The sequence below is a fragment of the Scyliorhinus torazame genome, chromosome X (assembly GCF_047496885.1).
Source record: "Scyliorhinus torazame isolate Kashiwa2021f chromosome X, sScyTor2.1, whole genome shotgun sequence".
NCBI lineage: Eukaryota > Metazoa > Chordata > Chondrichthyes > Carcharhiniformes > Scyliorhinidae > Scyliorhinus > Scyliorhinus torazame.
The window spans coordinates 28039476-28055872 of NC_092738.1; the positions used below are offsets into that span (position 1 = coordinate 28039476).

Genomic DNA, 16397 nt, shown 5'->3' on the forward strand with positions numbered 1-16397 from the left:
GCTCTTCTGCTTTTTTTTTTTTTTTAAATCCCCCTCCTTTCAATTCTCTCGATGAAATGCTGACTTCTGATATACTTCCAAATATCCCAGCAGTCCTCTGGTTTCTCACCCAAGATGCTATTCATGTTTGAACCTTGACTGTTGGATCTCAACATACACTACTTAACTCAGAGAGGCCTCCAGGTCAAGCACAATTCTATTTACACTCAACATCAACATGTAAATGAATGGCAATCGAGCAAAAACCTTAGAATTAGATCATAGAATTTATAGTGCAGAAGGAGGCCATTCGGCCTATCGAGTCTGCACCGGCTCTTGGAAAGAGCATCCTACTAAAGGTCCACACCTCCACCCTATCCCCACAACCCAGTAACCCCACCCAACACTAAGGGCAATTTTGGAGAACTATGGACAATTTACCATGGCCAATCCACCTAACCCGCACATCTTTGGACTGTGGGAGGAAACCGGAGCACCCGGAGGAAACCCACGCAGACACTGGGAGAACGTGCAGACTCCACACAGACAGTAACCCAAGCCGGGAATCAAACCTGGGACCCTGGAGCAGTGAAGCAATTGTGCTATCCACAATGCTACCGTGCTGCCCATACAATGCTACCGTGCTGCCTATGCAATGCTACCGTGCTGCCCATACTGCCTTGCCTGAATTTACTTCACTTCCAACACAGGGACCATGTGTAGCGGCCGGACACACTTGCCTAATTCAGCACAAAACCAAAATCAGGTCCTTTCTGATCCGCTTGACTCAATAACACACCGCAGGATGTATTTATGCATTGCACCATCATATAGAAATAGCACTGGTGCCTATAGGAAGCCACTAACATCTTGGGAGCTCTCTCGGGTCATTCTGATGTGGGGGCGAATATAGTCTCCTTTAATGAATTCCTTCCCTTTGACTGTATTTTCCTGCATTTTATTGTAAAGAAAACGTATATGACTTTTAGTAACACCGAATAATCAAGGCACGTTCTTCAGAAGGAGAAACTGCAATCCAAATTCAATTTTGTGAATGCCCTTGACGAGTGGGAACCCTGAAAGAGTTACATTCACGCTCACAACTGTGAAAACTAAAAAACAACAAGATCTCACATCCCTTAAGCGTGGACATGTCAAAGCTTGCTGCCTGGCAATGGCCAGTGTAATACACTGGTGCCAACACATCTAACAAAAATAAGAACAGTGCATCACTGAAAGTTGACGGATATAATTACATCCGGGCTGCCCCTGCACAAAGATACACATCAGTGTTTGGACCGCATCCGTGTTTGGGGGAATTTCACTACCCAGTATTATGATCCCAGACTAGACCCCAATACTGGATAGGATACTGGACCAAAACCGCAATATTTTAATTTATTTTAAGACAGTGCAGATAGAATGATTCGCTCCAGGGGTGACTCCATCAAAAGAATAGGGATTTGATATTTCAAAAATGAAACTTTATTATAAATACATTAACTTCACACCCGAAAAAGGACAGCTTACAATTACCCCTCAACACAACTATACAATTACAATTTCCCATTAAACAACAAGAAACATACAGCTCTCAATCCAGCTTAAACCAACATGGCATGCAGTAATACTAGCATTACAAAGCAGATTCTGGCTCTTGTTAGAACTCCTTCAGGCTCTGCCTGAAAATCTTCAAATAGCTGCTGGTTGTTTCAGCCTCTTCCTCATCTTCAGACGAGACTGCTCTGCTTTAAAATATGATTACTCTTTTTTCCCTATCCTACTGGGAAAGAAAACTGCCTTTATCGATGGTCTAAGACACAAGGGCTGCCAGATCAGACTTCATTTCCAAAAATCTCATCTCCAAAACAACTTTCTCCACAGCTTCTCAAAACGTTTCTCTGCATTCCTTGGCTCCACCCAGCAATGACTTCATCACCCCAAGCTGTACAAAAAAATCTCTTTGCAGGCCCTTCAACTCCCCAGGGACTTCCCAGGCAAACTACTAGGCATTAGCCCAGATTGAAAAACACATTCCTTGGTCAATTTCACCTGCTTTTCCTCCAAGCAAAACAAAATCCTTTTAAAAACCACTGCAAACAAGCACACTCTAACCCCAGGCTTTTAACCTTTAATTTGTACCAATATTCCTAATGTTTCAATCGTCACACCCAAGCATGCAATGGCTTGTGTTAGAGAAGAATGTTCTGTAGAAGTACTGTACCTTGATACTCCAGCACACCAAAGCAATGATCTGTCACAACACCCAGAATTCTGATACTTTCTCTTGGTTTCCTTCCAACCCTGTTTCAAATTCTATCAATATACACGCTCATTCTGTATTTCTCGGTTCTGAAGTAGGATACAAATTGGAAACGGCGCCCACCTATTCTTTCCAGAGATGCTAACTGACTTGCTTAGCTTTCAGTCTGTGCTGGTTTAGCATTTGCAATAAGACCATAAGACATAGGAGTGGAAGTAAGGCCATTCGGCCCATCGAGTCCACTCCACCATTCAATCATGGCTGATTTCAACTCCATTTACCCGCTCTCTCTCCATAGCCCTTAATTCCTCGAGAAATCAAGAATTTATCAACTTCTGTCTTAAAGACACTCAACGTCCCGGCCTCCACCGCCCTCTGTGGCAATGAATTCCACAGACCCACCACTCTCTGGCTGAAGAAATTTCTCCTCATCTCTGTTCTAAAGTGACTCCCTTTTATTCTAAGGCTGTGCCCCCGGATCCTAGTCTCCCCTGCTAATGGAAACAACTTCCCTACGTCCACCCTATCTAAGCCATTCATTATCTTGTAAGTTTCTATTAGATCTCCCCTCAACCTCCTAAACTCCAATGAATATAATCCCAGGATCCTCAGACGTTCATCGTATGTTAGGCCTACCATTCCTGGGATCATCCGTGTGAATCTCTGCTGGACCCGCTCCAGTGCCAGTATGTCCTTCCTGAGGTGTGGGGCCCAAAATTGCTCACAGTATTCTAAATGGGGCCTAACTAATGCTTTATAAAGCTTCAGAAGTACATCCCTGCTTTTATATTCCAAGCCTCTTGAGATGAATGACAACATTGCATTTGCTTTCTTAATTACGGACTCAACCTGCAAGTTTACCTTTAGAGAATCCTGGACTAGGACTCCCAAGTCCCTTTGCACTTCAGCATTATGAATTTTGTCACCATTTAGAAAATAGTCCATAGAATCATAGAAGTTTACAGCATGGAAACAGGCCCTTCGGCCCAACCAGTCCATGCCGCCCAGTTTTTACCATTAAGCTAGTCCCAGTTGCCCGCACTTGGCCCATAACCCTCTATACCCATCTTACCCATGTAACTATCTAAATGTTTTTTAAAAGACACAATTGTACCCGCCTCTACTACTACCTCTGGCAGCCCATTCCAGACACTCACTACCCTCTGAGTGAAGAAATTGCCCCTCTGGGCCCTTCTGAATCTCTCCCCTCTCACCTTAAACCTATGCCCTCTAGTTTTAGACTCCCCTACCTTTGGGAAAAGATGTTGACTATCTACCTTATCTATGCCCCTCATTATTTTATAGACCTCTAGAAGATCACCCCTAAGCCTCCTACGCTCCAAGGAAAAAAGTCCCAGTCTATCCAGCCTCTCCTTATAACTCAAACCATCAAGTCGCGGCAACATCCTAGTAAATCTTTTCTGCAATAATAATTGCTTATTGTCACAAGTAGGCTTCAATAAAGTTACTGTGAAAAGCCCCTAATCGCCACATTCCGCGCCTGTTCGGGGAGGCCGGTACGGGAATTGAACCCGCGCTACTGGCCTTGTTCTGCTTTGCAAGCCAGCTATTTAGCCCACTAAACCAGCCCCTTTATTAATTATTATTAATTATTAAACCATGCCTCTATTCTTTTTTCCAAAGTGCAAGACCTCGCACTTGCCCACGTTGAATTTCATCAGCCATTTCTTGGACCACTCTCCTAAACTGTCTAAATCTTTCTGCAGCCTCCCCACCTCCTCAATACTACCTGCCCCTCCACCTATCTTTGTATCATCGGCAAACTTAGCCAGAATGCCCCCAGTCCCGTCATCTAGATCGTTAATATATAAAGAGAACAGCTGATCTCGGATAGATATGTATTTGCATGTGTCATTCCCGACAATATAATGTTACGATCTCACTGCACACATCATCAGGGATAGGCACCAAATGAAGGCTAAGCACTGCTTAGGGAAGGAAAGGTCATGGGCCACATTAGTCATCAAGAGGCGTGCAAGACAGAGACTCTTATCAGCGTGTGCTGCAAATATTCAGCACCATAGTATTTATGGAACCCTACAGGAGCAAAGAATCATTAACTGTTGGTCATTTGTAGTCGGTAACAAGAGGAACAGACACTCTTTTACCCCTGTCCTAATTATCCTTCTCTAGCTTTCAAAACTCAGGATATTGACTTGAAAATCCTTAGCTTATTCTCCAAATTCCTTCATTTTACCTCAAATGTTGTTTGCTTGCTTCGAGACTGCTGGGTTAAGGTGAGCAGATCTGAGATTGCAGAGATAACTTAAACATTGCAGCACGGTAGCATAGTGGTTAGCATGATGGCTTCACAGCGCCAGGGTCCCAGGTTCGATTCCGGCTTGGGTCACTGTCTGTGCGGAGTCTGCACATCCTCCCCGTGTGTGCGTGGGTTTCCTCCGGGTGCTCCGGTTTCCTCCCACAGTCCAAAGATGTGCAGGTTAGGTGGATTGGCCATGATAAATTGCCCTTAGTGTCCAAAATTGCCCTTCGGTTAGATGGGTTGCTGGGTTACAGGTATAGGGTGGAGGTGTGGGCTTAACTAGGGTGCTCTTTCCAAGAGCCGGTGCAGACTCGATGGGCCGAATGGCCTCCTTCTGCATAGTAAATTCTAGGATCCTATGATCGCATAACTGTCAAATGCTGTTCCAGAAATTAAGGCAGCTGTCCTGGTTGTGCACCCACATTCCTTCAGCAGATCAGGGGACACCAAATCCAACTGATAACATTACCAACTTTGTCCATTTTCGAGGAGGCTCCACTCTCCCCAGTTACAGGACAAAAAGCATGATTTGGGGACTTAGAAAAGAAATCTATCCCAGAGATTTGAAAAACCTTTGCTTCCCCAGAGAATTGAAACTTCTTCAATAAAATTCAACATGCACAGCACAAACGTTCTGGCACCTGGAGGAAGGTGGGATTGGCCGTGAGGGGTCACGGCCACGGTGGGATAGAAATAGTGCAACAACATAAAAAGTATGACATGGCCATAATTGGGCCACTTCTCCTTCAAAATAGCCTGGGAATCATATACACTGCTAATTTATGGATTAAACTATGGAGTAATTTTAGTACAGCATTAAGTACTGTAAACTCCATAATCATAGCACATGGCAGGGCAGCACAGTGGCGCAGTGGTTAGCACTGCAGTATCACGGTGCTGAGGTCCCGGGTTCAATCCCGGCTCTGGGTCACTGTCCGTGTGGAGTTTGCACATTCTCCCCGTGTTTGCGTGGGTTTCACCCCCACAACCCAAAGATAGAACATAGAACGATACAGCGCAGTACAGGCCCTTCGGCCCACGATGTTGCACCGAAACAAAACCATCTAACCTACACTATGCCATTATCATCCATATGTTTATCCAATAAACTTTTAAATGCCCTCAATGTTGGCGAGTTCACTCCTGTTGCAGGTAGGGCATTCCACGGCCTCACTACTCTTTGCGTAAAGAACTTACCTCTGACCTCTGTCCTATATCTATTACCCCTCAGTTTAAAGCTATGTCCCCTCGTGCCAGCCATTTCCATCCGCGGGAGAAGGCTCTCACTGTCCACCCTATCTAACCCCCTGATCATTTTGTATGCCTCTATTAAGTCACCTCTTAACCTTCTTCTCTCCAACGAAAACAACCTCAAGTCCATCAGCCTTTCCTCATAAGATTTTCCCTCCATACCAGGCAACATCCTGGTAAATCTCCTCTGCACCCGCTCCAAAGCCTTGTACAGGGCCTTGGTGAGAACACATCTGGAATACTGTATAGTTTTGGTCTCCTTATTTGCAAACGGACTGCTTTAGAAGCAGTTCAGAAAAGGCTCATTACACTCATACCTGGGATGAAGAGGATGTCATCAAAAAGTCTGGATAGCAGGCGGCATATGGCGCAGTGGTTAACATTGGGACTACGGCGCTGAGGACCTGGGTTTGAATCCCGGCCCTGGGTCACTGTCCGTGTGGAGTTTGCACATTCTCCCCATGTTTGCATGGGTTTCGCCCCCCACAACCCAAAGATGTGCAGGGTAGGTGCCATGCTAAATTGCCCCTTAATTGGAAAAAATTAATTGAGTACTCGAAATTTATTTAAAAAAAGGTTGGACAGGTTAGGCCTTTCCCATTGAAGTTTAGAAGAATGTGAGATGATCGTGATTTGATTTATTGTCACGTGTACCGAAGTACAGTGAAAAGTATTTTTTGGGGGCCAAGGGAACGTACACAGTACGTACACAGTAGACAAAAAAAAATAATCGACAGAGAACATTGACAAATGGTACATCGACAACAGTGATTGGTTACAGTGCGGAACAAGGGGCCAAACAAAGTAAATACATGAGCAAGAGCAGCATAGGGCGTCGTGAATAGTGTTCTTACAGGAAACAGATCAGTCCTAGGGGGAGTCGTTGAGGAGTCTAGTAGCTGTGGGGAAGAAGCTGTTCCTATGTCTGGATGTGCGGGTCTTCAAACTTCTGCACCTTCTGCCTGATGGAAGGGTCCGGAAGAGGGCAAAGCCTGCATGGGAGGGGTCTTAGATAATGCTGTCTGCCTTCCTGAGGCAGCAGGAGGTGTAGACAGAATGTGCGGGTGACAATTTGTGTGACGCCTTGGGCTGAGTTCATCACACTCTGCAGTTTCTTGCGATCTTATTGAAACATTCAAGATCCTGATGGGTCTTGACAGGATGGATACCCGGAGGATGTATCCAATTGTGGGGGAGACTAGAACTAGGGGACATGGTTTAAAAAGAAGAAGTTTCCCTTTTACTGTTGCCTCACGGCGCCAAGGACCCGGGTTCGATCCTGGCCCCGGGTCACTGTCCGTGTGGAGTTTGCACATTCTCCCCGTGTTTCCGTGGGTTTCGCTCCCACAACCCAAAGATGTGCAGGGTAGGTGGATTGGCCACGCTAAATTGCCCCTTAATTGGAAAAAGAAAAAAAAAAGACAGATGAGGAGAAATGTTTTAACTCAAAAAAGGGTAATTGGGATGTGGAATTCTCTTTCCAGGAAAGCAGGGGAGGCTGGGCCATCACATTTATTCAAGGCAAAGTTAGGTAGATTTTTGTTAAGCAAGGAAGTCAAGGGTTATGGGCAGATGTGGCTGGCGACCAGATTAGCCATGATCTAATTAATTGGTAGAGCAGTCTCAAAGGGCCAAATGGCCTGCTCCTATGCTGTTTGTGGGATCTTGCTGTACTCAGATTGGCTCGTGTTTCTTACGTTACAACAGTGACTACACTTCATAAGCACTGATGTGCTTTTGAGGCTTCCTGTGATCATTAAAGATGCTGCATATATGTGCTAGTCTTCATTTCTTGCAGCTCCCTGCTCCCATGTAAACAATACAGACCCTCCCCATGTTTCTCAGTTTAGAGGGGATTGTGGGGGTGGGGCAGGTAGAACACATTCATCTGACTCATCCATGTGACAGCCGTGGAGATAATCAGACAGTTTCAGTGTCAAATACTGCCTGCTGAGGCATAGCAATGACAGAGCTGGGAAATTCAAGTAAGCTGAAGGACCTTCCAGTCCTGTAAAGTGGAGGAACTAAAGCAGCTCTAAGCAACATCTGTATTTACATTTCAGTCAGTAAACGTTCCTGATTTATCTCTCTGCAGCTTGTAACAACTCTTCCCGACCCCACGGGATTACTTCTCATCTATACCACTTTATTCCTTTCTGGTACAATTGTTCTATGACTACACTACATTCTACACATTCATACCTTTTAGTGTACATGGTAGCGTAAACACAGTGTGGTGTAGAAATAAACAAACATTACAGGGCAGCTTGGTCTATGGATGACCATGGGAATTTATTCCTGCAAATGGTTTTCAGTGTGCACTTGGTTTAAAGATTAACTCGCAGTTCTGGATGAGTAACAAGCGAACAAAGGTGTTTTATTCATGAAAAGTCAAACACTTAACCCTAGGCAACTGCAGAGGATTCGGTAATCAGGAAGGCCAGCTACACCCATGTTAGGTTGTCCAGCCAGAAAGACCCAAAGAGGCTGGCATAGATACCCGGTGCACGTGCGAGAAGTACAAAAACTCCTTTGCCCTTGGCCTCTCGAACCGCCACAGGTCTGCCTCCCCATATACTCCATAAACCCCAACAACTCCATCGCCGTAGACAAAACCTTCAGGGACCTAGGGTACGACCAGTCCAACCTTGGATCCAGAACCGTATTAAAATCTCCCCCACAATCAGCCAGTGCATGTCCAGGTTTGGAACCCACCTCAAGAAATCCACATCATCCCAATTTGGGACATAAACTTTCATTAAAACCATAGGCATCCTCTCCAACATCCTGCTAACTATCACAAACCTACCCCATGGATTGATCATAATACTGCCGACCTCACCCTCTTGTTGACCAGCACCGCCCATCCCCCTCTTGTTGACCAGCACCGCCTGCCCCCCTCCCCCTCTTGTTGACCAGCACCGCCCACCCCTCCTCCCCCTCGTATCCAGCCCCGAGTGGGACTTCCTCAGCCTAGTATGGTCCCCCAGCTTGAGATGCGTCTGCTGAAGCATCACAACATTCGCCTTCAAACTCCTTAGATGTGCAAAATACACGTCCTTTTGACTGGGCCATTTAAACCCTGTACATTCCACGTTATCAACCGGGTCGGGGGACTCCATGTTCTCCCCCCCCCCTTCCTCCCCCTCCCCCTCCTCGCTGATCAGCCATAACCCCTCTTTAGCCAGCTCCCCCAGATGCACGCCTCGCTCGCCCTCGCATTCAAAAATTCCACAAGTTGCTCAGTAGACCCAGCGGCATGGTGGCACAGTGGGTTAGCACTGTTGTCTCATGCCGCTGAGGACCCACTGTCCGTGTGGAGTTTGCACATTCTCCCCGTGTCTGCGTGGGTTTCACCCCTACAATCCAATTGGCCACACTAAATTGCCCTTTAACTGGGGGAAAAAAAACATTTGGGTACTCTAAATTAATTTTTTTTTAAAAGTCAACACTTAATACCGAGATTAATAACATTCGACAGATCTGATATCTGTGCTCTGGAACGGCATAGCTAACTGTATTGCTCAGGAAATTAAGTGAATTGGATGGAGTTCAACAGAGGTTTGGGAAATGAATAAAGGCCTTTAGGTGTGGCAATGGCTGAATGAAACTACTGAGGAAATCGTTTTAGACCCAGAGTTCTGTTTAAGCATCATGCTTCTTGAAATCATTTCTACCTACATGTCCAGGAGCCTGATCACGACTTGCGGTATCTAACAGGAGACATGGAAGCGGGTTACTTTGTACGGATTGGCCTGGGGGCGACCTCATCTGGTACAGCTCGATTGCAGCCAACATAATTGAATGGAGGGATTCGTTACAAGAAACATTTGTGGCTTTTTTAAAAAATACCTTGACTTTTGAAAAAAAAAAATTCTAATGCGTCACTCATTGTAACTGTGCAATCACAATACTTAAAATGCGTCAGTCATTGTAATTATTTAATCACAATACCTAAAACCAGCGTCTCTCACCTCCTTAATCATCATCATCATCATGTTTTCATCTTCGGACGCTTCTCTGGACAGGATTCTTTTACGGGAATTGACCGGGGTCCCCATCACTCCGCCTTTTCAATCCAAGCCTCTCGTTGCCGCAGTTCGCAAATAACTTGGCACACACACAAAAAAAAGAAAAAAAGTTGCTCAAAACGCCAGAACTTCTGGACAAACCTTCTCTCCCGATCCTTCAGCAACAGGATTTACTTGGCGCAAGAGTGCTGCCAGCTCTGTTGCTTCATTCTTTGCCGCCTCCGGACCGACCAGCCTGTTTCAATAACGAAAACATTGACTTTAAAAGGCTCCTCCAGTCACTTGCTCAGCTCAAGGTATTTCTGGATTGTAGCAATATCATCAGTCCCGCCTTCAACGCAGGAGGCTTTTGGGTCCTAGCGCCGGTACGTCTACCTGATACCTACGTGGGGTGGGGGAGGCCAACTCGCATTGTGCGGGCATTTATTTACTTTTAAACTAAAAATATTGTTCAGATCAGATCATTGATTGTCCAGAAATGTTCATGGAGAAAGCAGGTCACAAAGCCGATTGCAAACCAGTTCTCCCTCCACCCCCAAACATTAGACAAGCAGAACAAGTTACCGCGTTTTTCCTCCACCAAAAGACACATACGAGTCTTGACTGGCCTATTCAGAGTTTGGCAAAAGGCAGTCCAATAGAAATCTGGTAATTAAAAAGAATTCACACCCCTGAGAATATCCAGTTGTCAATAAAACAAGATGTGATTATCTGACCAATCATTCAGCCCATTCCATTTTCTGTTTATCTTGGATAATCTGCACCTCAGCTGTTTACCAACCTTGGCTCCACTTCCCTTGGTTTAGAAGAGAATCTCTCAGATTTGAAAGCTCCCAGTGACTCCCAGCATTTCACAGGAACCGAATTCCAGATCTCTACAACTCTTTGTGCGAGAACATGCTTCCTGGTTTCCCGAATGCACTAGCTTTAATTTTCAAGATTATTTCCCCCTCATTATGGAGTTTTTTCCAGTGGAAATAAGTTTATTACAGATAAACTATCGAATCATTTTAAACACCTCAATCAGATGACTACTACTCAATCCTTTATTCTCAAGGGAAGAGGAGCCAAGTTTATGCAATATTTTGTTCTTGAGGTTTGGTGCCTCAGATCTGAGTGCATTTCTCCAGATAGGGTCCAAACAGAGCTTTGTACAGGTGAAGCATAACTATCCTTTTGTATTTCAGGCGCCTTAAGATAATGACCAACATTATCATACTTGAAATCAAGAAATCATGCTTGACAAATCTATTGGAATTCTTTGAAGGTGTAACTGGTAGAGTTGACCAGGGAGAACCGGTGGATGTGGTTAATTTAGACTTTCAGAAGGCTTTCGACAAGGTCTTACATAGCAGTTTACGATGTACAGTTAAAGCGCACGGGATTGAGTATAGTGTCTTGAGATGGATAGAAAGCTGGTTAGCAGACAGGAAGCGAAAAGTTGGAATAAATGTGTTTTTTTCCAATTGGCAGGCAGTGACTTGTGGGGTACTGCAGGGACCTGTGCTAGGACCCCTACTGTTCACATTACATATTAATGATTTGGTCGAGGGAACTAAATGTAGTATTTCCAAATTTGTAGATGGCACAAAGTTGGGGGCGGGTGAACTGTGAGGATCAGTTTTGGAACCGTAATTGTTTACAATGTACATAGATGATATGGAGTTGGGGACCAAGTGTAATGTGTAGATCAAATCAGGGCAGGATCTACTCAGTTAATGGTAGGGAGTTGGGGAGAGTTACAGAACAAAGAGATCTAGGGATACAGGTCCATAGCTCCTTGAAGGTGGAGTCGCAGATGGACAGGGTGGCGAAGAAGGCATTCAGCATGCTAGGTTTTATTGGTCAGAATATTGAATACAGGAGTTGCGACGTCTTGTTGAAGTTGTACAAGACATTGGTCAGACCACACATGGAATACTGTGTTCAGTTCTGGCCACCCTATTATAGGAAGGATATTGTTAAACTAGAAAGAGTGCAAAAGGATGCTACCAGGACTTGATGGTCTGAGTTATAAGGAGAGGCTGGATAGGCTGGGACTTTTTTCCCTGGAGCGCAGGAGGCTTAGGGGTGATCTTAAAGAGGTCTATAAAATAATGAGGGGCACAGATAAGGTAGATAGTCAACATCTTTTCCCAAAGGTAGAGGAGTCTAGAACTAGAGGGCATAGGTTTAAGGTGAGAGGAGAGAGATACAAAAGAGATCAGAGGGGAAATTTCTTCACACAGAGGGTGGTGAGCATCTGGAACGGGCTGCCAGAGGCAGTGGTAGAGACAGGTACAATTTTTTCCTTTAAAAAATAGTTAGACAGTTACATGGGCAGGGTAGGTATCGAGGAATATGAGCCAAATGCGGGCAAGTGGGACTAGCTTAGGTGATAGAAACTGGGCGGCATGGACAAGCTGGGCCAAAGGGCCTGTTTAATGCAGAAAAGTGTGAGGTGATTCATTTTGGAAGGAGTAACGGGAATACAGAGTACTGGGCTAATGGTAAGATTCTTGGCAGTGTGGATGAGCAGAGAGATCTCAGTGTCCATGTACATTGATCCCTGAAAGTTGCCACCCAGGTTGAGAGGGTTGTTAAGAAGGCGTACGATGTGTTAGCTTTTATTGGTAGAGGGATTGAGTTTTGGAGCCATGAGGTCATGTAACAGCTGTACAAAACTCTGGTGCGGCCGCATTTGGAGTATTACAAGATGATCAGAGGATTAGATAGGGTGGACAGTGAGAGCCATTTTCCTCGGATGGTGATGGCTAGCACGAGGGGACATAGCTTTAAAAAAATTTTTTTTTTTAAATATATTTTATTGAAAATTTTTGGCCAACCATCACAGTACATTGTGTATCCTTTACACAGTAATATAACAATATAAATAACAATGGCCAGTTTTATAAACAAGAAATAAATAATATATAAACAAAAACAAAACTAAATGGCAACTGCCTTGTCCCAGATAAATATTCTCCAAAAATATGTTTTAACCGTCCAATATACAATTATCTATAACAACAACCTATACATATTATACTTATATACTTATATATTAACATCCCTGAGAATCCCTCTGGTCCCCCCCCCCCCCCCCCCCGGGTTGCTGCTGCTGTCTTCTTCTTTTCCATTCCCTCTATCTTTCTGTGAGGTATTCGACGAACGGTTGCCACCGCCTGGTGAACCCTTGAGCCGATCCCCTTAGGACGAACTTAATCCGTTCCAGCTTTATAAACCCTGCCATGTCATTTATCTAGGTCTCCACCCCCGGGGGCTTGGCTTCCTTCCACATCAACAGTATCCTGCGCCGGGCTACTAGGGACGCAAAGGCCAAAACATCAGCCTCTCTCGCCTCCTGCACTCCCGGCTCTTCTGCAACCCCAAATATAGCCAACCCCCAGCTTGGTTCGACCTGGACCCCCACCACCTTCGAAAGCACCTTTGTCACCCCCACCCAAAACCCCTGTAGTGCCGGACATGACCAGAACATGTGGGTGTGATTCGCTGGGCTTCTCGAGCATCTCGCACACCTATCCTCTACTCCAAAAAATTTACTGAGCCGTGCTCCAGTCATATGCGCCCTGTGTAACACCTTGAATTGTATCAGGCTTAGCCTGGCACACGAGGACGATGAGTTTACCCTACTTGGGGCATCAGCCCACAGCCCCTCCTCAATCTCCTCCCCCAGCTCTTCTTCCCATTTCCCTTTCAGCTCATCTACCATAATCTCCCCCTCGTCCCTCATTTCCCTATATATGTCTGATACCTTACCGTCCCCCACCCATGTCTTTGAGATCACTCTGTCCTGCACCTCCTGCGTCGGGAGCTGCGGGAATTCCCTCACCTGTTGCCTCGTAAAAGCCCTGAGTTGCATATACCGGAATGCATTCCCTTGGGGCAACCCATATTTTTCGGCCAGCGCTCCCAGACTTGCAAACGTCCCATCTACAAACAGATCTCTCAATTGTGTTACTCCTGTTCTTTGCCATGTTCCAAATCCCCCATCCATTCTCCCCGGAGCAAACCTATGATTATTTCTTATCGGGGACCACACCGAGGCTCCCGTCTTTCCCCTATGCCGTCTCCATTGCCCCCAAATTTTCAGAGTAACCACCACCACCGGGCTTGTGGTGTATTTCTTCGTGGAGAATGGCAACGGCGCCGTCACCATGGCTTGTAGGCAAGTCCCCCTACAGGACGCCTTCTCCAATCTCTTCCACGCCGCTCCCTCCTCTTCTCCCATCCACTTACATACCATTGAGATGTTGGCGGCCCAGTAGTACTCACTCAGGCTCGGTAGCGCCAGCCCCCCCCCCCCTATCCCTACTACGCTTCAAAAATCCCTTCCTCACTCTCGGGGTCTTCCCGGCCCACACAAAACTCATGATACTCTTCTCAATCCTTTTGAAAAAAGCCTTTGTGATCACCACCGGGAAGCACTGAAACACAAAGAGGAATCTCGGGAGGACCACCATTTTAACCGCTTGTACCCTCCCTGCCAGTGACAGGGATACCATGTCCCATCTCTTGAAGTCCTCCTCCATCTGTTCCACCAACCATGTTAAGTTTAACCTATGCAATGTACCCCAATTCTTGGCTATCTGGATCCTCAAGTAGCGAAAGTCCCTTGTTACCTTCCTCAGCGGTAAGTCCTCTATTTCTCTGCTCTGCTCCCCTGGATGCACCACAAACAGCTCACTTTTCCCCATGTTCAGCTTATATCCTGAAAATTCTCCAAACTCCCCAAGTATCCGCGTTATCTCTGGCATCCCCTCCGCCGGGTCCGCCACATACACCAATAAATCGTCCGCGTAAAGAGATACCCGGTGTTCCTCTCCTCCCCTGAGTACTCCCCTCCACTTCTTGGAACCCCTCAATGCTATTGCCAGGGGCTCAATCGCCAGTGCAAACAATAATGGGGACAGAGGACATCCCTGCCTCGTCCCTCTATGGAGCCGAAAATACGCAGACCCCCGTCCATTCGTGACCACGCTCGCCATCGGGGCCCTATACAGCAGCTGTACCCATCTAATATACTCATCTCCAAAGCCAAATCTCCTCAACACCTCCCACAAATAATCCCACTCCACTCTATCAAATGCTTTCTCGGCATCCATCGCCACCACTATCTCCGCTTCCCCCTCTGGTGGGGGCATCATCATTACCCCTAGCAGCCTCCGTATATTCGTATTCAGCTGTCTCCCCTTCACAAACCCAGTTTGGTCCTCATGGACTACCCCCGGGACACAATCCTCTATCCTCATTGCCATTACCTTGGCCAGAATCTTGGCGTCTACATTTAGGAGGGAAATAGGTCTATAGGACCCGCATTGCAGCGGGTCTTTTTCCTTCTTTAGGAGAAGCGATATCGTTGCCTCCGACATAGTCGGGGCAGCTGTCCCCTTTCCTTCGCCTCATTAAAGGTTCTCATCAGTATCGGGGCAAGCAAGTCCACATATTTCCTATAAAATTCGACTGGAAATCCATCCGGTCCCGGAGCCTTCCCCGCCTGCATACTCCTAATTCCTTTCACTACTTCCTCTATCTCGATCTGTGCTCCCAGTCCCACCCTCTCCTGCTCCTCCACCTTAGGAAATTCCAGCCGGTCCAGGAAGCACATCATTCTCTCCTTCCCATCCGGGGGCCGAGCTTCGTATAATCTTTTATAGAATGCCTTGAACACTCCATTAACTCTCTCCGCTCCCCGCTCTATCTCTCCTTCCTCATCCCTCACTCCCCCTATTTCCCTCGCTGCTCCCCTTTTCCTCAATTGATGGGCCAGCAACCTGCTCGCCTTCTCCCCATACTCATACTGTACACCCTGTGCCTTCCTCCACTGTGCTTCTGCAGTACCCGTTGTCAGCAAGTCAAATTCTACGTGTAACCTTTGCCTTTCCCTGTACAGTCCCTCCTCCGGTGCCTCCGCATATTGCCTGTCCACCCTCAGAAGTTGTTGCAGCAACCGCTCCCGTTCCCTACTCTCCTGCTTTCCTTTATGTGCCCTTATTGATATCAGCTCCCCTCTAACCACTGCCTTCAGCGCCTCCCAGACCACTCCCACCTGGACCTCCCCGTTATCATTGAGTTCCAAGTATTTTTCAATGCACCCCCTCACCCTTAGACACACCCCTTCATCTGCCATTAGTCCCATGTCCATTCTCCAGGGTGGACGCCCTTCTGTTTCCTCCCCTATCTCCAAGTCTACCCAATGTGGAGTGTGATCTGAAATGGCTATAGCCGTATACTCCGTCCCCCTCACGTTCGGGATCAACGCCCTTCCCAAGACAAAAAAGTCTATTCGCGAATAAACTTTGTGGACATGGGAGAAAAACGAAAACTCCTTACTCCTAGGTCTGCTAAATCTCCACGGGTCTACTCCTCCCATCTGCTCCATAAAATCTTTAAGCACCTTGGCTACAGCCGGCCTCCTTCCAGTCCTGGATCTCGACCTGTCCAGCCCTGGCTCCAGCACCGTATTAAAATCTCCCCCCATTACCAACTTTCACATAGCTTTAAATTGAGGGTAGATAGATATAGGACAGATGTCAGAGGTAGGTTCTTTACTCAGAGTAGTAGGGGCGTGGAATGCCCTGCCTGCAAC

General features: G+C 46.4%; 1 protein-coding gene across 8 annotated transcripts in view; it reads right to left on the reverse strand.

The window, feature by feature from the left end:
• LOC140405446 (uncharacterized) overlaps window positions 1-10117 on the reverse strand; it is a 44364-nt gene extending 34247 nt beyond the window's left edge. For 5 of the 8 annotated variants that reach the window (XM_072493871.1, XM_072493876.1, XM_072493868.1 and 2 more), the window contains exon 1: window positions 9459-9586. In XM_072493871.1, coding sequence (XP_072349972.1) covers window positions 9459-9575 — 117 coding nt within the window. In that variant the 5' untranslated portion in view covers window positions 9576-9586. Of the gene's footprint in view, window positions 1-9458; window positions 9587-9751 lie in introns of those variants that run through there. The other 3 variants (XM_072493870.1, XM_072493874.1, XM_072493869.1) reach the window with 3 other exon arrangements.
• Between the last annotated feature and the right edge of the window lie 6280 nt (window positions 10118-16397).